The 24,719-nt window shown below is 47.5% G+C and overlaps 3 protein-coding genes across 4 annotated transcripts in view; 2 read left to right on the plus strand and 1 right to left on the minus strand.

The window, feature by feature from the left end:
* Nucleotides 1–4,776, plus strand: part of syt17 (synaptotagmin XVII) — a 6,933-nt gene extending 2,157 nt beyond the window's left edge. Inside the window, exons 2-4 of the mRNA XM_067231422.1 lie at nt 362–483; nt 1,099–1,256; nt 4,580–4,776. Of these exons, the coding sequence (XP_067087523.1) occupies nt 362–483; nt 1,099–1,256; nt 4,580–4,776 (477 nt within the window). The remainder of the gene's footprint in view (nt 1–361; nt 484–1,098; nt 1,257–4,579) is intronic.
* A 4,231-nt stretch (nt 4,777–9,007) lies between these two features.
* Nucleotides 9,008–14,029, minus strand: clec19a (C-type lectin domain containing 19A). Its single transcript, XM_067233402.1, has 5 exons — nt 13,909–14,029; nt 12,173–12,350; nt 11,545–11,638; nt 10,559–10,691; nt 9,008–10,196 (listed from the first exon to the last, which is right to left on the minus strand). Exons 1-5 carry the CDS (start codon nt 13,994–13,996, stop codon nt 10,120–10,122), a joined length of 570 nt encoding a protein of 189 aa, XP_067089503.1. The 5' UTR covers nt 13,997–14,029; the 3' UTR covers nt 9,008–10,119.
* Nucleotides 14,030–21,170: 7,141 nt separating this feature from the next.
* smg1 (SMG1 nonsense mediated mRNA decay associated PI3K related kinase) overlaps nt 21,171–24,719 on the plus strand; it is a 37,269-nt gene continuing 33,720 nt past the window's right edge. For both annotated transcript variants that reach the window (XM_067232503.1, XM_067232504.1), the window contains exons 1-3: nt 21,171–21,352; nt 22,762–22,922; nt 24,442–24,603. In XM_067232503.1, coding sequence (XP_067088604.1) covers nt 21,276–21,352; nt 22,762–22,922; nt 24,442–24,603 — 400 coding nt within the window. In that variant the 5' untranslated portion in view covers nt 21,171–21,275. The remainder of the gene's footprint in view (nt 21,353–22,761; nt 22,923–24,441; nt 24,604–24,719) is intronic.

Here is a 24,719-nt window from a genome sequence, read left to right on the forward strand (position 1 = left end):
GCATGCCGCTAGCAGACTGAGAGCAACACATTAGCATGCCGCTAGCAGACTGAGGCACATGCACAGACGTGACTAGCGCCCAGGGGATCCGCTCTGTGTGTGAGCTAAAAGCCGCTGCACAGCTGCAGGGGGCCCTGCTGGGGCTCGGGGGAGGAGGCCATTGGTGTCAGTGACAGGCCGCTGTACGAGTTGGTTAAACTCACCATTTGCCTGTCTCTTTTCCGACAATTTCTGCTTTTGCTCTAACTCCCTTGTCTGTGCTGCTCTCCCCCCTCTACCTACCTCTTTCTATCTCTACCTCTGTCTCCTAACCCCTCTCTCTACCCCCCCCCACACACACACACACACACCTCTCTGAAAGAACGAGGTGGAGCTGGGTGAGCTGCTGCTATCTCTTAACTACCTGCCCAGCGCCGGCAGGCTCAACGTGGACATCATACGAGCCAAGCAGCTGCTTCAGACGGACATGTGTCCAGGGCTCAGGTACGCAGGTCCTCCAGAACTCTCCCTCCCCCCCTCTACACCCCCTCTGCCAGGTTACCAGACCTCCACACCCCCTCTGCCAGGTTACCAGACCTCCACACCCCCTCTAGCAGGTTACCAGACCTCCACACCCCCTCTAGCAGGTTACCAGACCTCCACACCCCCTCTAGCAGGTTACCAGACCTCCACACCCCCTCTAGCAGGTTACCAGACCTCCACACCCCCTCTAGCAGGTTACCAGACCTCCACACCCCCTCTGCCAGGTTACCAGACCTCCACACCCCCTCTGCCAGGTTACCAGACCTCCACACCCCCTCTGCCAGGTTACCAGACCTCCACACCCCCTCTAGCAGGTTACCAGGCCTCCACACCCCCTCTGCCAGGTTACCAGACCTCTACTCCCCCACCCGCCATCTGGAATCCCACACTGTGGAAGACACTATTGACTGTCCCACTGTTGAGAGCATGGTTCGCTATCACAAAGGGTGGAAGTATTTAGCATATTGTTTGGTAAATGGGTAATTGATGAGATTTAAGACCCCCCCTCTCCCCCCCACACTCCACCACCCCCCCTCTTCCTCCCCTCCCCTCCTCCCCTCCCCCCCCTCCCCCCAGACCCCTTGTGAAGGTGCAGCTGGTGACCGGCCTGAAGCTGTCCAAGACTAAGAAGACGTCGTGCATGCGAGGCACCATTGACCCCTTCTACAACGAGTCCTTCAGCTTTCCGTGGTCCCCCAAGAGGACCTCAGCGAGGGTCAGCCTCGTCTTCACAGGTATGGGCGCCCCAGGGTCAAAGGTCAGGGGTCAAGGGGTCAGGGGAAGTTGGTGATTAGCAATTAAACTACAATGAAACAATGAAACTGGCAATTTTGACTTGAGGTTGAAAGCATCCACCCCAAAATATCCCACCCCCCGTCCCTTCAAAGCTACTACCCCCAAACACATGAATGCACTGCCTGACTGCAGCAATGAGGGCAGGGGGCAGAGTATGCGCAGGTATGTTCAACATCCAAGTAGCCGTCCAATCATTGCATTCAGTTAGAATGTGACACCGTGACTAATTGTTTTTTTTATGTATTTCTGACCTGACAGAAAACAAAGAGACACATACACACACACTGAGCCTTTAGAGCATCTCATCACTTCCATGAATCTCACTTTCTCTGCTTCTCTTCCCCTTCCTCTATACCTATACAACTCTCTCTCTCTCTCTCTCTCTCTCTCTCTCTCTCTCTCTCTCTCTCTCTCTCTCTCTCTCTCTCTCTCTCTCTCTCTCTCTGTCTCTCTGTTTCTCTCTTTCTCTCTCCGTTTCTCTCTCTCTGTCTTTCTCTGTCTCTCTATCTATCTATCTCTCTCTCTGTCTCTCTCTCTGTCTCTCTCTCTCTCTCTCTCTCTCTCTCTCTCTCTCTCTCTGTCTCACCCTCTCTATCTCACCCTCTCTGTCTCACACACATACTCTCTCTAATGACCTGGTCTGACTCATTGCTATGCTATTCACTAATTGGGGGCCAACAAGTCAGCACATCTATTTCCCATAACACTTCAAACCTGAGGGAGGAGAGCAGGAAATGCAGAGGCAGACAGAGTGAGGGGGTGGCAGGGGTTAAGCCCTGAGAGGGTGTGTGAGAGTAGAGCAGAGATTCATTCGGAAGGGACATTGACAGCTACCCGAACACTGACAATTACACTAATTGCCACACGGCCTGTTGCTGGGGCATTGAGGTTGAGCTGGGCTCAAAGGCCTGCCAAATGTATTCGATGCCACGTTGGAGCCCGGATGGATGGTTTTGTCTTTCTGGCATCCTTTTGGGTTGCCATGTTTCAATCGAAGCAGCTTTCTAGGTTTACTTAGCTGGATTACACGACTGAGTCAGCCGTGCAGTGAAAAGATATGTTGCTGTAAACTCTTTTAACCATGCTGCTCCGTATCCACAGGCTTTTTCTTTGTGCTTCCTTTTTCTTTCATTCTCAAAGCCTATAAGCTTCAGTTCTTTAGTAATGGTTCCCATTTGTCTATCCTTTTAACTCCACTTCCTGCTTCACTCTCTTTCTCAATTCTCCTTCGGACTCTCTTTTTCCTTGCTCTGTTTTTCCTTGCTCTCCCTCTCTCTCATTTGCTCTCTGTCTCTTTCCCTTTAAAATGTTGAATGAAAACAGACCTCTGCTTCAGTGCTATATCTGTCTCTATCAGACTCATGCTCTCCTCCTCCTCTCTCCTCTCCTCCTCCATGATGATGATGACGATGACGACAACGATAATGATGATGTCTGTTATCCGTCACCCAGACTGTGCACTCTAAGAAGTCTCTCTATTATCAACAGCACAGGGACACATTTCAGAGCAGACCAATGTGTGTCTGGGGCCGCTCTACTCAGACCTTCAGATTAGGTATCGATTGTGTCGGAGGCAACATGAGAAGAAGTGGGTGGATTTTATGCTTGAAGAGTCCTAAGAGAGAGAACGAGAGAGAGACAGAGAGAGAGAGAGAGACAGAGAGAGAGACAGAGACAGAGAGAGAGACAGGAGAGAGAGAGAGCGAGACAATGATTCAAGTCGGATCGATGTTTCGCCTTAAAAAAACAAACCTGGGGTCCCATTGTCCCTCGTCTTGTTCTCTGAACACAAACATGATTTTTGTGGAAGTGTGCACGTGTGCACCCAGACACGCACATGACACGCACACACACTCAGAGACACGCACACACACTCCGAGACACGCACACACACACTCAGAGACACGCACACACACTCCGAGACACGCACACACACTCCGAGACACGCACACACACTCAGAGACACGCACACTTCAGCCAGTCAGAGCTGAAATGTTTCATGTGTTCCCCGGGTTGGTCATTGTCCCCTCTCTCTGCTTCCATGCACGGATGCACCGCGGAGTGAGTCACACACATCAAATATGAATGAGAAACACACCTGAGTACAGATATGGGTTATAGAAGTACACGGGTTGAAGTATACATACTGTATACAGGTTAAAGAATGACATATATATGCAGGTACGAAAAAGTACACTTAGTCATGTTCTAGAAGTACATGGGTTAGAGAAGTTCATATGTGCAGGTTAAAGAAATACACATATACAGGTTATAGAAGATTACATTACGGCAACAAGAACAGAGCCAGACCAGGAGATCAGGGAGAGGGAGGAGGGAGGGAGGGAGGGAGGGAGGGAGGGAGGGAGGGAGGGAGGGAGGGAGGGAGGGAGGGAGGGAGGGAGGGAGGGAGGGAGGGAGGGAGGGAGGGAGGGAGGGAGGGAGGGGATGAATGACACAGAGAGCTGTCTGGTCATGATGTCTTCAAACCAATGCAAATCAAAAAGCCTTGGTTGCATCCCTTACCTACAGTACCAGTCTCTCCTCAACCACTCCCAAGGGCATGCTGGCAAAAGATACCTGCTGTGATCTGACCTGCTTTGGAATATCATGAGATACGCATTCCACTTCAATGTTAAGAATAGATTGGTCGTTTGACCTTTTTTTCTTGAAGTCATTTGACAAAACATAAAAAAGCTGCTCTGCTTTATCTACATACAACTTGCAAATACGCTTACAGATGCATAATCCTCCAGTCAGGTATGTTACTTTACACATTGGCACGCTAAGGTGCTGTTAGGAAAATGTGGTCGTGACCCACAGCTGAGTGTATTCAGATCATGATGGGGGATTTCTGGTTCGAGAGGAAGCCGTTCTCTTTTAAGTCGGGGCACTTGACCGGACCGCAAGGTGAAGGGTCCTCGGCTCGCCACAGCGGGGATAAACCCAGGGCTCCAGGGCTTGCCGTTGCATAGCAACAGCACGCCTGTCCCTCCCTTGTTCTCTCCCTGTCTTTGATCGCCCAAAAAGTGAGATAGCTCTCTCATGGTTTCATGTTGAATCCTTACGATACATTTTTCTTGATGGAAAAGGCGAAATAGGAAATGCCACTGCTGCGGTTGAGGAGATTGAACTACATTGGTTTGATCGAACACGCTTTCAGTGGAACCAATAAAGCCTTTCACCCCCTAACCCACCTCCTCTCTCCTTCCCTCCCTCCCTCCCTCTCTGGTCCTCACCCCTCTCCCTCTACCTCTCCCTCTAGTCTACGGCCACAACATGAAGAGCAGCAACGACTTTGTGGGCCGCATCGTGATTGGTCAGTTCTCCACGGGCCCACCGGAGACCTCCCACTGGCGCCACCTGCTGGCCTCCCAGCGGACAGCGGTGGAGCAGTGGCACAGCCTGCGATCCCGCGCCGAGTGTGACCGCGTCTCTCCCGCCTCTCTGGAGGTCACATGATCCCTCCCCGGGGTCAGGGTGGGGCAAAGGACAGAGGAGGTCGGGTGTTTATCAGGGAGAAAGAGGCTGGGGATATCCTTTTTAGGAATGTCTTGGGTGTGTTGTTGATCAAGCTGAGAGAGAGAGAAACAGAGAAAGAGAGAGAGAGAGAGAGAGAGAGGTTTACATTTCATAGGCTAGCCAGATCAAAAATCGGTTGGCGGACATTTTACGACGAGAAATGCTCTTTAGTCGGTTCCTCAAAATGGCGGTCTTCCTTCCATCCTCTGTGTTGATCTCCCAAGCCACTAGAACTGGACAGAGAGTGACTCTGAGGAGCTGAGAAGGCGAGCTAGTGTTTTTCCCCACGCCGGCATTGAGGAAGGCCATCTTTGGACCTTTTGGCAACCCTTTCCTTTCCTTTATCACATTGATATGATCCGTCAGGAGTCCATCACCTCAAGTGGATCCGCTAACATTCTGCTGCTGATAAACACATACTGACATTTACTTACCAGGTTTTTAAATAACCAACAGACTGACTTATTGGTTATTGAGCGAATGTTTGGTTGGTTGGTTGATTAGAGTAATTGGTTAGTTTACTGGTTTGTTGATTGGTTGATCAGAGTAATAGGTTAGTTCGTGAATGGATGGTTTGATTTGTTGGTGTTCTGGTTTACAGTTTTGTCCGGATGCCTAAGTGGCCACTAGCTCACAGACTACTCACAGACAGATTGACCTGATGACTGACTGGTTAACCAAATGGCCACTACTTGGTTTATTTTATTAGTAGACTACTGAGTGAAGGCTGGAACAGCAAACTGCGATGGCTGAAACTTTGGTCTGAGCAGTGTTTGACTGACCAATCTGACTTTAAGTCCAAGTTTCCTAGACATGGCTGAAGCCTAGTCCTAAAGTAAGAGAACAGTTCGATGAAGATCTCCATTGAAAACGTGTTTAGGCCAGGGCTAGGCTTGATCCATGCCTGGGAAACTGGGCCTAAAATGATCCCATCGTTTCTTTTTCTCATAATTGAACTCTGCCAGTAGCTGATAATCAGTTGTCGATGTAGTTGTTCCTTCAAACGTACATGAGGATGCTGTTGTGGCAGTCACGCTGTTTTCATTGTTCACTGTTGATTACTCTCACTAACACCAACAACATCCTCTTTGGAACAGCTCAATGTGTCCAAGAGAAGTCCCAGACTGAATACCACCATGTTTTTGTGTATATGTGTGGTGTGTGTGTGTGTGTGAGAGAGAGACAGAGAGAGAGAGAGAGAGAGAGAGAGAGAGAGAGAGAGAGAGAGAGAGAGAGAGTAAGTGAGAGATGGAGCAAACATGCTAAACAGTTACCTGTCATTGGATGTGCTCAGTCATTGATATAATCCACACGGGACTTGAGGTCGATGTGTTGCTTCGACCTCTCAGATGAACAGATGTTTGTTTTGCCCTGTGCCTATGTGTACGGCATAGAGGTGTGTTGAAGTGCACGACTTCAGTTCTGAAAAGTCTTCATAACATTCCTCCAAGTTTATTCTTGGCCAGTCCCAACCTGAGTCACTTTATCAACTGACAAACAACTTCGAACGAACAGTGCCCCCTCAAGTTGGAGTTGTGTTGCGTCAGAAACACCAATGTTGTGGGTGTCCGTGTTCTCCTGCCTTCCTGTGTTACCTTACTTGTTTTTGCCGAGTCGTATACGGTGTCTAACTGTTTCTCGTGGCAAAACGTGATTTTATCAATTACCGTACCAACAATAGTTTAGATAACCTTACAGTGAAGAATATATTACCAGTGGTAAAAGAGAATAAAAGTAAATATACTGTGCCAGTGAAGATATTTATTTATTTAGATTAAAAAAAAAACAATGCATATATTCATGCAAAATACGTAAAATATAAAAACATATTTATCTCATAAAATATGTATGTGTGTTTATATTTATGACTCGTTCTGCTATTAGGGAATTGAACAAAATGGATGTTTCTGTAGTTCGATATTGTGCAACTGATGTGCTGGCTATGAGGGGAGGAGACCAGGCAGGAAGTGATGTTGAAGTAGTTCCTCTGTCCTTCAAGGCTTCACTCTTGAACCAAATAAGTGAAGATGTAATTAGCCTTCCTCCTCGTCAAGCTGTGTCACGCTTTAGGTTGTTCCCTGACCTGGGATCAGCTCATTGTCACATAAGTAAGTTGACTAAGATGTAAAAAGATTGTGTGTGTCCTAAGATTGTGTAGATTGAATGTCTGTTAGACTATGCACTTAATAGTCTCCCATTGTGGACACAGACTTTTTTGTCCTGTCCATAAACTACTCATGCTCACACAAACTACAGTACCACTCCCAAACTGGTATTGACTTCCCATTAAAAGTCCCTCTAGAGTGAAAATGTATTGTTTTCAAACCCTCATTGAACTCTTGACCGTCAAGGAGTGTATGTTGTCTTACACTGTCACTATGTGTATTGATGTGACCTAGCCTGATATTTTTTTACCAGTGTTTGTGTGTACGGACGTGTACAGTACATGTTTGTCAGCGTGGGTTTGAGTGTGTGTCCCACCTGCTTCACGGTGTACAAACTAGTATTCTGATGGTGCAATAGACATCCAGTGCAATTGTGTTCCTTCGCTATCAATCTGAATCTGTCGACGTGGAGATGGCCACTCCACAATTCATCTGTCTGACCCAAAGCAATAGTACCTGTGTGATTTTAAGCAAGATGATAGCATCTTATAGTCATGCTGCACTGTAATGTTGTTTTGTTCAGGAAATCTGCCCTCACACAGACACTTGCATGCAGTCACACGCACAAACTCACAATGCATAGCACAGTTTGGACAGGGAATTCCGACACGCTCTCACACACATTCAGATTATCTTCTCTCTGTCTGTCTGTCTGTCTGTCTGTCTGTCTGTCTGTCTGTCTGTCTCTCTCTCTCTCTCTCTCTCTCTCTCTCTCTCTCCCTCTCTCTCTGAGGACATACACATACACAACAGCTTGATGTTTCTCACTGGGTCTGTCAAAGAGAGATCAGTCAGTAGAGTACCTCATCCTTGCCTCCCAGACCTTAAAGATGTTTCCATATAAAAGTTGTCATTTCGTGTTCAATACACCCAATAAAGCTATGTTGTTGTGCAACTCTTCTCTGTGTAATAAATAACCCCCACCCCCCCAAAACACACACAGTCACAGATGTACCCAGGCCCCTTCACCATATGTCATCCTGTCTCCTTCCCTACATGTCCTCTCCAAACACAGAACATAATAAAGGCAGAAATGCCACCAAAAATGTATGTTCATATAAAAGACATACCCACTGGCTGACAGACACACACTCAATTCACAGGTCAAGTTGTGCATGACCCATCACTGTTAACCCCAGCAGGGCAGGGTGAGCTGTTTCTACTCTGTAGTTATTACATTACTAATGCTCAGGTTTAAGCATTCCACCATGGGAAATCCAATTCCCCTCTTTAGTGGCTGTGTGTGTGTGAGTGTGTGTGTGTGTGTGTATGTTCCTAACAGGGTTGTTTTGGTCGGAGAGGAAGAGAGAGAGAAGCAGAGGGAGGATGTGACTCTGCCACAGCTCAGAGGAATGTCCTCCTGCAGGAGTAACAAGTACACCACACACACACACACACACACACGCACGCACGCACGCACGCACGCACGCACACACACACACACACACACACACACACACACACACACACACACACACACGCAACATTAACAGTTCTTTAAACTTCTTCAACCAATTATTCCAAACAGCATAAAACATGCTTTTACATTTGACAAAAACACATGATTACATTTCAAATGTATCTATGTAAAATGATAATACTTTCAAACATTGAACTTTGAACATTTAAACTTTGAAGTGTGTGTAAGATCACAGTTGGATTAGTCCATCAGAATTCTTAATTGTTTTGATCCAGGTTTCTGGGGAATAATCCTTAAAGGTCAAGTGGCAGGTTGGGGAGAAACAGAGACACCCCAGCCTCACTCCTTCCAGGTCAGAGACTGTTCAGTCTGCACTGGCAACCTGACAACTTCAACTGCCATTTGTTGCCACATAGTTTAGGCTCGTGTTAGTAAGATCCAAGGAAAACACATAGTTTAGGCTTGTGTTAGTAAGATCCAAGGAAAATGATCTCTCCTGTATGTGGCCAAAGCAAAACAACAACAAATTGAGAAGTCACATTCATTTGAATGAAAATCAAAGCATGTCTTCAAGTTTGGTGTTTTTTTATTAATATGTAAAAGTATTCATAACGGCTCATACAATGTACAGATACGTCCCTTTACACAAACACTTTACATCCCAGCACACTACTCATTCATCTGATCCGCCAAGTCACTGCCTCAGAGTGTCAAGAAACAGGGTTGCTAGGGGACTACCTCCACAGCCACTTGTGCGACATCTTAATTGCTCCCACGTGAAACAAACTTGGTTTGGTGTTAGGCTTATAACAAGGAGGAGGCGGTAACAAAGTTGTGGACTTTCTATGTTTACATCATTTAATCCTAAAACATTTGTTACGACAATGTGTTTTCTTTCGAAGTGCTAAGTGTGCTAAGTGTGTGAGCCCACTTAGCCCTTGTTGAGGTCACCTCAACACGGGCCCACGTCGAGGCAGGTCACCTCAACACGGGCCCACGTCGAGGCAGGTCACCTCAGCACGGGCCCACGTCGAGGCAGGTCACCTCAGCACGGGCCCACGTCGAGGCAGGTCACCTCAGCACGGGGCCACGTCGAGGCAGGTCACCTCAGCACGGGCCCACGTCGAGGCAGGTCACCTCAACACGGGGCCACGTCGAGGCAGGTCACCTCAACACGGGGCCACGTCGAGGCAGGTCACCTCAGCACGGGGCCACGTCGAGGCAGGTCACCTCAACACGGGGCCACGTCGAGGCAGGTCACCTCAGCACGGGGCCACGTCGAGGCAGGTCACCTCAGCACGGGGCCACGTCGAGGCAGGTCACCTCAGCACGGGGCCACGTGGAGGCAGGTCACCTCAGCACGGGGCCACGTCGAGGCAGGTCGCCTCAGCATCATGCCCACACATTTCTATGGGGTCAAATCAAAGGCGGTGGAGGGATAAATGACGTCGGAACGGAATGACAGATTGAAGGAATGGAGGAGGGAGAGGTGAAGAACTACAGCAACAACTGAATATACGCTTTGACTGTGAAAGCAGCAGAGCTCTTTGTTAGTCTCTGTGCGTGTCTGTGTTTATGTGTGTGCATGTGTGTCTGTTTGTGTGTGTCTGTGTGTGTGTCTGTTTCTGTGTTTATGTGTGTGTGTGTGTGTGTGTTTATGTTTGTGTGTGTGTGTGTGTGTTAACGGGCCCCGTGGGTCTAGTTGTCCAGTGTGGGGATCTTACACACAAAGGGAAAGGCCTTGTCACAGCTGTTGTCATTCCACGATCTCAGTGCTGCAAGGGATCAATAAACAACACACACGCATGCACACACACACACACACACACACACACAATCACACACACAGTGATGTATGAGTCATTCCACAAGTGTCAGTGTTGGCACGCATCTTTTGCAATGATACACTCCATTACCCAACGCCCTGCATGATTCATTCAGTTATTGTTTCTGCATTCATCTGGTCACAGCAGAGCCTAAAAATCACAGACCTGAAGGGATCCTAATTGTCAGTTTTGGAATATAAACAAGTTTGTGTGTGCACATGTCTTTGTGTGTGTGTGTGTTAATATATATGCCCATGTCTGTCTGTGTGTGTGTGTGTGCATGTAAATGTGTGTGTGTGTGTGTGTCTCACCACTGTTCTGCCTGTACCAGATCTCCACACAGTCCTCTTCCACAGGGATGCGGTGAATGCCGTCGTCTGGTTGGTTACCATCCCAGTAGCTGTACTCATAGTTACTGCCGTCTGTCCACTCCAGAGTGCCCTCCTGAGGACAACCACGGAATGACAACCACGGTATGACAACCACGGTATGACAACCACGGTACGACAACCACGGTACGACAATCACGGTACGACAACCACGGTACGACAACCACGGTACGACAATCACGGTACGACAACCACGGTACGACAATCACGGTACGACAACCACGGTACGACAATCACGGTATGACAACCACGGTACGACAACCACGGTACGACAACCACGGTAAGACAACCACGGTAAGACAACCAGAGTACAACAACCACGGTATGACAACCACGGTACGACACAGGAACACAGCACAGGTATTTGAACTCTGGCTGCCGCATGAAACAAACAGAAAACCACTGCCATAGATGTGATTCTTTGAATTGTTATAGAATTGTCATATTCGAATGAATACGATGCCGATTTAGAGAATTTGAACTGTGAATATGGTGGTCAGCAATGGACAATAGGTGTACACTGTACAGTGCTGATGTGGGTGGGAATATTTCTTATTTAAGAAAGGCTAGTTTCTTCAGCTTGCTACGTCTTATTTAGAATACAACTTCAGGGAAAGGCGAATTTGCCCGTTAATCTCCATGGGTACCCATTTCAATATGTCTGAAAACTGTTTTGATGGGTCTGAAGATCCATAACAGCAAACGTAACACATCGGTGGCTGGTCTGGATTGAGCCTGAATCCCAAACGAATCGAAACGATGTGTCGCTGTGACTGAGGTCTAGTTCCCTGTTTTACAGGGTCAGTTGGCTGTCCTTAGCGGTCTGCATGATTGACTCGGGTTTGTGTAACTTGGCCTATGTCGCGTGTGTGCACGGCTGTGTGTGTGTGTTCCAGCTGAATACACACCTGTCTCCTGTCGTGAAGGCCTATCCAGATGTCAGTTGGGATCCCTGGAATGCGACTGTTGACCAGATCGTACACAAACACGTTCTCCCCCCAACTGAAAAGCAGCGCACACGCACATCCATCACACACAGATGAAAATGAACCCCTTGACCAGCGGCCATTTTGTCCTCTCTGATCGCAGAAGCCAGGAGTCTGTTTCCCCCATGCAACAGTGACATCACTGGCAATTAAACCTTTCCGCTTTGTCATCAAAAATATTCTAGGCTATATTGATATATAGTATATATTTTGTCTCCTGACATTTTAAAGTCTGACGTGCTCTGTAATTCACAGATCTCCATCTGTTGGGCATACCATCAAAGATGGGAAAAGTTGAACGGGTGGATTGTTAAACCTCTGAAGTACAGCGGCTATCTGTCTTTCTTTGTGACTAAGCCCATGCTCACAACAGCCGTCACTAAGATTGTGTCTGTTTTGGTTCCTGAGGTCCAGTTTGGATTTTGGTCTTTAACGACACTGGTCCCCTCCCCTTTAACGATGACCCAGCGGTCTACCTGGGAAACCAGGTGTGTGCTACTGTGCTGTGTGTGAGTGTGTGTGTGTGTACGTCTGTGTGTGCGTGCGTCACCTGTGAATAGAGGTGAGTTTGGCTGACTTCAGGCCGTTGGAGAACTCCGCACAGTACAGGTCAGCCTCCGCCCAGGTCCTGTTGAGGGGAAAGAACCGGTAGCAGCTCCCGTCAAACTCTGTCCAGAACAGAGGGCAGGATGCAGGGGGGGCCGAGTCTGGGAGCTGCAGGGGGAGGGCTGGGGAGGGAGGGAGGGAGGGAGGGAGGGAGGGAGAGGAGGGGAGGGGAGGGGAGGGAGGGAGTCAGGGAGGGAGGGAGGGAGGGAGGGAGTCAGGGAGGGAGGGAGGGAGGGAGGGAGGGAGGGAGGGAGGGAGGGAGGGAGGGAGGGAGGGAGGGAGGGAGGGAGGGAGGGAGGGAGGGAGGGAGGGAGAGGAGGGGAGGGAGTCAGGGAGGGAGGGAGGGAGGGAGGGAGGGAGAGGAGGGGAGGGAGGGAGTCAGGGAGGGAGGGAGGGAGGGAGGGAGGGAGGGAGGGAGGGAGGGAGGGAGGGAGGGAGAGGAGGGAGGGAGGGAGGGAGGGAGGGAGGGAGGGAGGGAGGGAGGGAGGGAGGGAGGGAGGGAGAGGAGGGAGTCAGGGAGGGAGGGAGGGAGGGAGGGAGGGAGGGAGGGAGGGAGGGAGGGAGGGAGGGAGGGAGGGAGGGAGGGAGGGAGGGAGGGAGGGAGAATTGATTGCAATAAGTATTGTACTGACAGGACAGTATGTGTCTCACAAACAAAATCCATCTGTTGATATTATTACAAAGCTCAAGCCAGAAGCTCCAGCCTAAACTATAGAAAGTGCGCATTTGATCATTCAAATCATATTCGCCCTGAAAACCAAAGTCGAAATTGTGTCAGACAAGAACATTTAGACTGTGTGCTTAATGCACCTAAGATTCCCACAACAATAATTTTCACCTGAAATGTACCCACGGAAAAATCACAATAGCCTGTCAGTAACCTACATCTCTATTTGTTTACAATAAACATGATAAAGCAATGATACAGTTACTCTTCATGTCTGTTACAAGATTTGACACACAACATTGACAGAAACAAACCAAAAACCAGATTATAACTAGAACGCATCAGCCTAGCCAAGTTCCTCAAACCCTTGCCAGCTTCCCTGATCGGGTGCCTCAGAAAGAGCTGGAAGTCTAGAAGAAAATTCTGTCCGTTCAGTTTAAGTTCTGTTTTTATAAGTGTTAGACCTCCAACTGATTGGAGAATTTAACAAACACCTAGACATACAATCAACCTGTTCAGAGGCAGAGTGGTACTAACAAAGTCTCTCTGAGGCATGAATGTCAGACGACAGAATTGATCGTAGACAGGGAAAAACATATATAACACACAGCCAACAGGTGTTCGTCCATCAGTCAGGTGGATACGACATTACATTACATTTAGTCATTTAGCAGACGCTCTTATCCAGAGCGACTTACAGTAAGTACAGGGACATTCCCCCCGAGGCAAGTAGGGTGAAGTGCCTTGCCCGAGGACACAACGTCATTTTGCACGGCAAGGAATCGAACCAGCAACCTTCAGATTACTAGCCCCATTCCCTAACCGCTCAGCCATCAAAACACAACACAGGTCACAGCAAGAACGCAGGAACAAGAAGACAGACACGCACAAACAGATCAGAAGGCAACAGCTGATCTACTGCTTTGGGAATCACAGAAGCACGCGAGAAGTCCTTGATTTCTCTCCCACGGTCGTCTGGTCCGTCGGCGCGGCCGGTTCCGGGTGTTACTCACCGCGTGTGATCTTGATGTTGGTGGACGGGATGCTCGTCGCCGTGAGAGCCCAGAGGACCAGAGCCAAACTCAACTCCCACCACAGCATCTTCAGTGACGGAGAGAAACCAGCGAGAGAGAGAGAGAGGTTTCTAACACTGCCTGGGTGTGGGAGTGTGCGTGTGTGTTGTCGCGTGTGTGTGAGAGGGCACGTGTGCTTTGTGGTGTGTGTGTGTGAGCTGCGCAGCGTCCCTGGGAGAGTATGTGTGTTTGAAAGCGAGTCCGGGCGAGTATTGAGTGCCTGAGAGCGAGACAGAGAGAGAGAGAGACATGCACACACAGAGACCTGCCCATGTCCCGACCCTCTCTCCCCACTTCATCACACTCTCTCTCTGCCCAAGTTTGAGGAAAGAGAGAGAGAGAGAGAGAGAGAGAGAGAGAGAGAGAGACCCACACCCCTATCCACATGTCCAACTCTCCGCGGGCGTCACTGTGAGGAGAGAAACAACATCACGTTCAACAAAACACATGCTGTTCACTCACACACTGTGTGCAATACCACTGTCCTCGCCAGAGGTCTTCAGGAATCATGCCAGGATATTTCTTCATTTCTTCATCCAAATCTGAATGAGAATCATTCTCCCATCCAACATTTTTAACAATACCCTTCTATATGTACACTTGTGTACATAGAACATTGTATTATACACTGCGTAAGTAGGACATGCTACATCTGACACATTTAAGAACATTTAGAACAGACAATGTGTATAATTTTAGCGGCACATACTACGGAAGTTTCCAGATCTCTTCACGGCAGCATGGCAGAGTTAAAAATATCAACTCCTTCAAAGGGCATACTGGTTAAGTAAAGTGTGCACTCTTTTCTAAAGTGGTCTGGCATGTTATTTTCGTCTAGGGGTACGAGACGCTTTGTCAACTCCCCCCTGTAAACAAGTAGCGCACAGTTGGGGGGAAGACTGAATTGAGATTAAAAGGGAGCGATATTGTGGACAATCTGGACAACAAGTAACTTTTCAACCAAGTCAACCAAAGATTCTCGTGCAAAGAACACCCTGGACACACCGTCTCCCAGTCATCCAGTGTCCAGAGCTCTTTGATCGGTGTTCGAAACCGACTGGGAACAGCCTTGCAGCAACTCTACTGACCTCGACAATTACCCCTGTGAAGTCATGTAGTTCAGAGGTCAGGGTGCCATGGTAACAGAAATTGACCTTTTTCCTCAGGAGCAGCCTGCAGTTGGCGCACTACATGGGGTCGTTTCCAAACCGATGCTCCATCGAGGATTTGTTGCCAATCAATATAGTCGCGGCTGGATACATTTGCTGTTCAATCTATGTGTCTGTCTATTGGCTGTAATTCAATGTGTGAATTGTGCAATCTTTAGTGAAAAGCCATTTCCTTTGATCTCGAGCAACATATTCCTTGTGTTGAGAGTTTTAGTTTGGATGTGCATGTCATGTAAACAGTGATGTCTGTGATTTCTACAACCCTGGCGTCGTTGTTGTTCACGCTTCTCAAAATGCCCCGAGCAGAACAGCCGTTGTCACGAGCGCAAGTACCTCCGTCCTATTCCCGTTGCATTGTCGGGAAAACCACAGTGTCTATTGTTCGCGTTGTCGTTTTGCTCAATTAACCGACAATGACGTCATCTGGCAAAGTTGGTAACTCCCTTAAAAACAGACAAGTCTCTTGTCTCTCACCACACACAGAGAAGCCCTCTCCTGGGTGTGTCTGCGTGAGAGCACGTCTGCAGACAACAAATGAAAACGATATTGAACGAACATACGGCTGCTTGCTAACACTGTTTTTCACAGCTGTCAGGCTGTTAGGGCAGAGGTCTGTGGAACGTAACACCTTTCTCACTGTACACTCACGCATTCACTCATTTGCTCCTTGATGAGTCTGTGCTGACAATGGCTCAGTTCCCCCCGAAGGATGCAATTGTTCGGAAAAGACCTTCTTCACACCCTGTAGCCCACTTGGTCTAGCCCGTTTGAGATGAACTGGGGAAGACTCCGAAATCCTCGATAAAAAAAACGTTTGATGTCACGTTTGACGTGATTTGTGTCTCCTTCTAAGGGCCAAACTTTTTTTGGAATGTTTTACTCGGTTATCCTTTTAGCAGACTAACTGTCCTTGCATGCTCCTTTGTCTTTCAACGGCGTCACATTTGGTCTCCTGCAACCGCTGAGCAAAAACTCAAGGTATTATTAATCAGAAGGTTGTTGGTTCGATTCCTGGCCGTGCAAAATGACGTTGTGTCCTTGGGCAAGGCACTTCACCCTAGGACACAACTATGAATACAGATGTGTATCAGCATGACACAGGGCCCATCCACAACCCAGGCCAGTACAGATGGGGTCAGATGGCTGAGCGGTTAGGGAGTCGGGCTAGTAATCAGAAGGTTGTTGGTTCGATTCCCGGCCGTGCCAAATGACGTTGTGTCCTTGGGCAAGGCACTTCATCCTACTTGCCTTGGGGGAATGTCCCTGTACTTACTGTAAGTCGCTCTGGATAAGAGCGTCTGCTAAATGTCAAAACTGGTGATAGTCCAATTGAAATGATTTCAGATTGGACATCCTTTTCGTCTGTATCTCATGTAGCCCATGTTTCCATTTCTGTCATTAAGGTTCGGTGAATATGAGAAAAAACGAGTTTAGTTTCTAAGACGAGCTCCCATCTTCTAGGGGCATCAATTTACTTAACTGCAGCTGCCGAAACAATAGATTTCTCTCAAGGCATGTGTATGATCCCACCAGAAAAAGGATTTAGGAGGGAAACATCGAAAACGACAAATAATCATGTCTCCATAATCACGGGCAGCACAGAGAGGCCCTTGAAAGGTCACTGTTTCAATAGAGAGATTCTCAATACAGATGAGGTCGGTCTTTCTGTGTGTCTCTTTCTCTCTCTCTTCTTTCTCTTTATCCTCCCCCCCCCCTCCCAGAGTGATTACACTCCTGGCTCCTGGACCTTGAAGTGTATGGTGTGGATATTAAAAACATCTGATGGTAAGGATGCCAAGGGTTAGGACACAACTATGAATACAGATGTGTATCAGCATGACACAGGGCCCATCCACAAACCAGGACAGTACAGATGGGGTCAGATGGCTGAGCGGTTAGGGAGTAATCAGAAGGTTGTTGGTTCGATTCCCGGCCGTGAAAAATTATGTTGTGTCCTTGGGCAAGGCACTTCACCCTACTTACCTCGGGGGAATGTCCCTGTACTTACTGTAAGTCGCTCTGGATAACAGCGTCTGCTAAAATGACAAAATGTAAGCCATATTGCACACACCACAATCTGGCATTTTTTTAAACATATATTAAGTGCCACTTTTCCACCGAGCTTAATCAAATCATTCAACTACTTCATGAATAAAATATCACTTTCCGGTGTGTTCTACTCTAGTCTACTTTATTCTATGTTGTCAGCGTAATACTTCCCAAAGTGGCTCGGAGACTTTGTCGAGAGACTGCTCTCCGAAGAATGACCAGAGCAGCACAGACGAAACCCCATTAGCCTCTATCTAGGACATCTCCCATGGGTCTGACCCCTGACCCCTAACCCCTGACCCCCCCAATCTGTCCCCCTCCTTGAACCTGAGGAATTCAGGTTCACAGAGCCACAGCCACAACACTGTTCAAAACACACACACACACACACCCACACACACACACACACACACACACACACACACACACCCACACAAGTTCTCCTTCCAGCTTTCTCCACTCCAGACTCCCGTCTGGCCCTAAAACAATAGCTGTGTGGAGGCGAAGGTGTGTGACTGCAGAGGGCCAGCTCTCTGCAGGGGGCCAGCTCTCTGCAGGGGGCCAGCTCTCTGCAGGGGGCCACGGTTCGAGGAACACCAGCACGACTTGACCTGTGAAATGCAGTGGTTGAATGGAAGGATGTAGACAGGCTGTACATTGACGATGCAGATTATTCCGAGAATATGTGAGAGCCACTCAGCTCAAAGGAACACTGCTGCATTGTCAGATTGATTTAGTCAACAGCTTTGTTTAATGGTTTCATGCTTCTGGTCACGATGGAATTTCTATCAGGTTAAGAGGCCTGCCTGTAGACATGGGCCATCTCTGGTTCCTTGTGTTTTATCTGTGTCTCCTCCAGATAGCACTGTGCTCAACTTATCTTTACGTCTTCAGAGCCTCTTTGGTGTTTAGACCAATAGAAGGGGACAATGCTGGGGGAAGTGTTTGTGTGTCTGTGTGTATGTGTGTGTGTGTGTGTGTCTGTGTGTGTTCATCAACATGCATTCTGATCACCAAGAGGGCCCAAACCATCCCGATCTTTCCAGGAAAAGAATCATGCAACCGCTGTCGTCATATTTGTGTGTGTGTGTGTTCATATTTGTGTGTTTCTGTCTGTTTGTGTTTTAGGTGTGTGTGTGTGGTTGTGTGTGTGTGTGTGTTTGTCGAAATGGCTAATCCACAGCCAACACCAAATCAACACGTATGGGGCCTTTCCCAATGACATCACTGGGTGTATCCACAACGTTTTCAAACCCCTCTTCATCCAAACTTCTAAATATAACCAGTATGTTGTGAGGACTGATTTAATCCAAAGGTCAAGGATCAGATGGTTTGCTACAAAGGGGAAGGTCACATTTTTGGTTCGACTTCAAAGGAACTGATTGACAAGATTTGGCTCCTTGACTTGTTAAAATACCATGAACCACATGCTGGTGCTAAAAGTTTGGATTCCTCCAGAGTTCGATCCTTGATGTAAATGTTTTTTATGTAGTGAGAGCAGTTATGAGTTCTGTGCTTGAGTTGTCGAAAATATGTTTACGGCTCATTTATACCATAATTGCATAGAAACATTCTTAAATGTCTCCCGTCTAGATTTTGTTTTTGGAAGTTCCCTTACGTCATGCTTTAAATTACTTTTTCACAAGAGATGAGGACTCTGGTGCAAGTTTGAATGTTGGGAGGGCATCCACACGCAGTTGGTTTAGATCCAGCTGTTTTACGGCGTTCTTCCGTCGCGAAGGGCGTTAATTAGACAACTACAAACAATCCCTTAACGACTGTCGGGCATGATCCCAAGCCCATCTGCTTTAACAACTCATCCGCGCAGTAATTACAGCCTCGTCTAGCCCGGAGCACACGGTGTTTCCTGCACAGCGGCAATAGGGAGCCAGCCCCGCTGTTTATCCCGACTCCGCCACTGCAGTAATCGGTGCTCATTGAAAAATGACCAGGTCCATTTGTAATGGAGTTGTACTTGAATTAACGGCTAATGGCTGTGTATCGGGGTCCTCTAAGTGCAGTGTCATCAAACCGGGACTGGTCAGGGAGCCAAATCGTCTGAGGACAGCAGGTTACAGCTAATGACATTACCTGTGCTCAGCAAATTTCGAGACTGTTTTGTCTAGGGTTTCTGGACTTTTCTTGGACTTCTCTGGGAGGCAAGATGGCCTACTTAATGACACAAAATGAAAAATGAGATATGTAATTAAAATGTAGGCCTACGTAAGCAACAGCCATGATGCATATTTGGTTGTGTTTGATTATTCTGGCATCTAGGAAGTAGGAACTAGACTCAAGTAATGCAAATCATATCTGAAATCGTTTCAAGTGGTATTTTGACAAATGTCTGCCTTAACAACCCAAACAGTCCTTCTCAGCATGGCCGGACATGACAGCCTTGAAATGGTGGCTGAGTCTCCGCTGCCTGTCTGCATTCATCATCTTTGACCTCAAGCCATGCCCTTCACTTTCCCCAATCCCCTTGACTTCACCACTGTTTACTGTGCTACACTGTTACCTAGCAACATAACATATGTAGTTAAAGTGGAGTCCAAGCAGAAGGAACAACTCAGAGGGAGGTGGGGGCTGAGAGAGCACTCACATACAGAGACACACACGGCGACACACACTGCCGTGTGTGTCTCTGTATGTGAGTGTGTGAAATATAAGTATATATATAAGGCCATTGATTAATATTTCTGTAATTCTACCGTTGCTTTGGCAATATGAACAATTGTTGTTTTCATGCCAATAAAGCCCTTTGAACTGAACTGAACTGAGAGAAAGAGAGAGAGAGAGAGAGAGAGAGAGAGAGAGAGAGAGAGAGAGAAAGAGAGTGAGAGAAATAATCATAGGAGGGTATGGGGTATATCTTACTGCCCCAATATGTATCAACATACCACAACCTGACGGACAGTGAATGACCTGGACACACACAGCACACACACAGCACACACATCCTGTTGTGTTAGTGTTCAACTGCTTTAATCTATTACATTTATTCATTGTATTTAATTGATATTTGATGCTTTAACAACATTATTCGTGTCAATAAAGCACATTTGAATTTGAGAAGGGGTATTCTCTGAGAAGTCTTGCCTGTGTCAACAAAATGACTGGTACGATGTCGACACCAGCTCAGTCTTTGCTCTGTGGCGCCATCTTCTGTTACAGTTGAACAGTACACTGTGTGGGGTGTGGCAAGATTTTACTACCTCGTTTTTGACGCATATTTTCTATGCTGCAGTTAAGTTATGGAAATCCACTCACAAGCAAAGACGGCTGATTACTCACATAAACAATTCATTCATTTTATTCTTCATCTTCTTGTGTGTGTGTAATGAGACTTTTGTCACAGATCAACAGTATATGTTATGTACTGTAAATTATTATTAATGTCATCATGCCTTCGATTCATTTACCCGAAGATATTATTGCTCTTGATGGACTGCAAAGATGTTGTGTGTGGATTTGACATGAGGGCCTGAAAGGTTAGAGATTGACCATATCCACATTCATTTCAAATGTGCATAGTGATAGTGTGTTTGGTCTTATATCAAGATATTGCATTTCGAAACAGATGCATCTCCATGCATCCGTTCCATTCCTGACTCCCACTCACGAGTCGTGATGCTGTCGCCTGGCAACAGCACAGCCTGGGCAAAAGAACTACGTGTTCTGTAAAACAACAAACAGACGCTAGGTAGCCAGTTAATAGACTGTAGTTAAATAAACTGTTAAGAGGATGCACGACGGTCGATGCCACATTAATGCTTTATTGGGGATAAATGTTGCGTTTGCATTGTTTTCGGTGAACCTGTTGCAGACATTAGTGTTTGTGAGGTCCGGCAGGAGGCGCTGCTATAAAGACTGGAGTGGCAAGAGCGCCTTTTAAACAGGAATCGAAGAAGGAGTTGAAGCGAGAAAAAAAAGAAGGCCGACCCTACACAAACATTCCGCGCACAGCGATAGCAAGTAGACAACACGGCAAAGGACCCATTCATGGACGTAAATTAACACACAGCCAAATCTAATAGTAGACGGATTGTATTCCCGTTGAGAGCGGGTCATGCTGTTCTCGCAAAGGTAATGAGCCGTAAAGCCCCTGGGTCTCGGCTTAGCAGCGCCCACAAACTGCAGCGAAACTGGAATGATTGGCAGCCCAGGTTGGTATCGCGCCACTGGAAAGATAGTCCTAAATTAGACCGGGGATTCGCCGGGCCAAACCATAGCTCTTCCATTGAGCTAGCGACTATTGCCACACATGTGCTATGGCTAGCTAGCTTGTCAGTGAGTTTAAGCCAAAGCAGCAAACGATACCATATTCAATATTTCACACACAAACCGTCTGGCATTATAATGTGTTCAAACCACCTTAATGGCACGTTTGTTGCGTGTGCCTCGCCACACCACTTGGTTTTTAGCCTTCCTCGTGCTCTAACGTTACATGGCAACTTGAGGAAATTAGCACTAGCTAGCTCGCTAATCATTCCTGCTGACAAGTAATAGCCAGCTAGACTACCCAAGTGAGCTGGCTAGTTATCCAACTTGGGCTAGAATTACAAAAGGAAAATAATAAAAATAATGTTGAGTTGTATTCTGTCAGAGTTGGCTAGCAAACCATCGATGTGCTACTGCCTGGTAATAGCTGGATAACTATTTGTTTCAAGCTAGCTTAGCTGTTGTTGTAGTGCTGGCTAACACAATGATGATGTGATGGGCGCGTCGTTAGCAAACGCGTTAACGTTAGCTTGCTAGCTCAGCTGGTGAATTGGTGTGCAACACACCTTTGTTCCTTTGCTGTAAGCACCGTGCAAATTGGTCATTTTGACAACGTTTCTGAAACTGTTTGTGACATGAAGTAGTGAAAGATATTGTGGGTGAAGTTTACGGTAATGGCAGTGCCCAGGTAACACTTAATTACGCGACCAACGTTGACTGGCTAGCTTACTTTGACCTGCTGCCTACAGGCTGCACTCAACACGGCACCTACCTTGTTTTGTCATGCTAGCTAGCTAGCAAGTGTCATGCCACTAAACACGTTTGTATCAACTAGAATAAATGATTAACCTTTTAACGTTTTGCCTTATCATGATGTCAAGGCTTTCAGCCAAGCCCTGTAGGTACACTAACTAGCTAGCCACTAACGCTAACTGAGCTGGCCACCTAAAATGTGAACTCGAGGTGAAAGAGAGGCAATTTGCAAATCAAAACGAGCTAAAGTTTGCTGTCAATGCTTTTGTACCTGCCCTGTGAAAAACGGAGGATAGCTGCCGACTAATTTTAAATATCGTATAAATCCCCTAATCTTTTATGTTTATGGCTAGTTTACTGTCAAATGTGTTTCTCAAACCTGACAGGTACAGAAGAGCCATATTTGCATTGACTTAACTTGTAAACCACCGCCAATTGGAAGTGTGTTTGGTCTTTGAACCATGTCTCAACCATGTCTCAATATACCATTAGGCTGGTAATCTGGTTACAGGGGCAAGATGCATGGCAGTTCCCGATATACCGAGTACACTTGACTGATGTCAGCGTGGGCATGTTTGTTTTGTGACTGTGTGCATCCCAGAGGCGACAGCGTGTCTTCTAGCCAGGACGGTGTGAAGTACAGCGCCTCCAGAGACTTCGGCCCAGCAGCTGCTGTGTATGACTCTGCACCCCCGGACCAGCCTGACTCCCCAGCGCTGCACAGCCATGCCTACACACCTGCCAACACGCTGGACGAAGGGGGTGAGCGCTCCGCCCGGCGTAACGCGCTGAATGATGAACACCTGTCCCGTTAACGCTCATGTCATCCATACAGACTGGCGTACAGAAGCGTAGGGGTCGATGTGTCCTGTTTGGTACATTTACATGTGTTCATTTAGCAGACGCTTTTATCCAAAGCGACTTCCAAGAGAGAGCTTTACAAAAACGGTGTGTCAAGTGAGTGGCCTTGGGGTGTGGAATACCATGGTAGAACCACACCTTATTTTCTTTCTCTCTACCTTGAGATAGGTGTAGGTTTGTGGAGATCAGTTCAGGTTTATTGATTTCCCGCGGGTCAATTTGGGTGCAACGTTACAAGTGTGTATATAACCTGAAACAGCCAATCCATACAGGCCCAAACAAACACATTAAACCTGTCTAAAGACATTGTATTTATTCCTCCTAACATTACCTAGAATTTAAAAGCTTTCTAGCTGAGGGGGGATACATGAATATCTGTCATCACAGGTTGAGGTGTCGCCATAACAACCCAGAGTTTTTATGCACTCCTGCTACCTTTTGAGGCGGAGCCACGAGTAGGCCCAGCATGCACATTTGAATACTCCAAGTCCTGCGTACCTTGCTGAGTTTGATACTGTACCCTGGTGTGGTCTAAGCAAGCTGTGGCACTGACCTCCCTAGTTGATTTCTTTAGGGCTGCTAGGCCTATCGGAGCAGAGCAGAAGGGGCCGAGTGTTCACGGAGTCAGGTGGCTGAGCGGTTAGGGAATCGGGCTAGTAATCTGAAGGTTGCCAGTTCAATTCCCGGCCGTGCCAAAAAAAATTACGTTGTGTCCTCGGGCAAGGCACTTCACCCTACTTGCCTCGGGGGGGGAATGTCCCTGTACTTACTGTAAGTCGCTCTGGATAAGAGCGTCTGCTAAATGACTAAATGTAAATGTGTTGTCGTCATTGTGTCTTGTGAGAGGTTGGGGTTAGGATGTTGCCGCCAGTTGCTGTTCTCAGAGACTCTCGTCTGTTTGTTGACTGACTGACAAGGAAGTGAAAGGGAAAGTAGTGTGCGCTGTCACATCAGGCTCACAGGTACACAACCTGAAAATCACGGTGTTTTCCGTCCGCCAACTCCAAAGCGGGGGGTGGGGGGCTGTCCTTTGGAGTCGTCGTTCACATTCTGTTGTTGACTGGCACTTTCCGTGTCGATAGAAGTCCTAGATACACTGTCTGAAAACGGAGCCCTTAGTTATGTTATCTAGTAATTTGGAAGTTCCACTCCCCTCTGCTTTCAACAGGAGCTTCTCCCTTTGTGGCTTGACATATCTGCTGGAGTTCCTGTCTTTATGAGGTTGTGGGAATGTAGCCTACTTTTGCTGGGAGGGGGGGGGGGGGTGGGTTACCTTACCATGTGACCTGACCTGGGACACCTGGGCTGTTCCATGTTTCACCTGCCGTTCAGCACCTGTGGGGTATGGTGGAGTAAGTGTGATGTGGTGAGGTGGATTGAAACATTTCCCATCCCTTTCCCTCCATCTTGGAACCAACAGGTGGATATGAAGCCGACCCGGGTCTCTGTGATAACACATTTGGTTGGAAGTCGCTGGGGCAAGAGTTGAGGATCAACGATGTGACGACGGATTTGACCCCTTTTCAGCATGGAAACCATGGAAACCGTGCTTTAGCTTCTAAGGACATGAGGAAATCACAGGGTGAGCCAACACTGCTATGCTAACTTCCTGCTATGCTAATTTCCTGCTAGGCTAACTTACTGCTAGGCTAACTTGCTGCTAGGCTAACTTGCTGCTAGGCTAACTTGCTGTTATGT

This window comes from Osmerus mordax, chromosome 3, assembly GCF_038355195.1.
Source record: "Osmerus mordax isolate fOsmMor3 chromosome 3, fOsmMor3.pri, whole genome shotgun sequence".
In the NCBI taxonomy this organism is placed as follows: Eukaryota; Metazoa; Chordata; class Actinopteri; order Osmeriformes; family Osmeridae; genus Osmerus; species Osmerus mordax.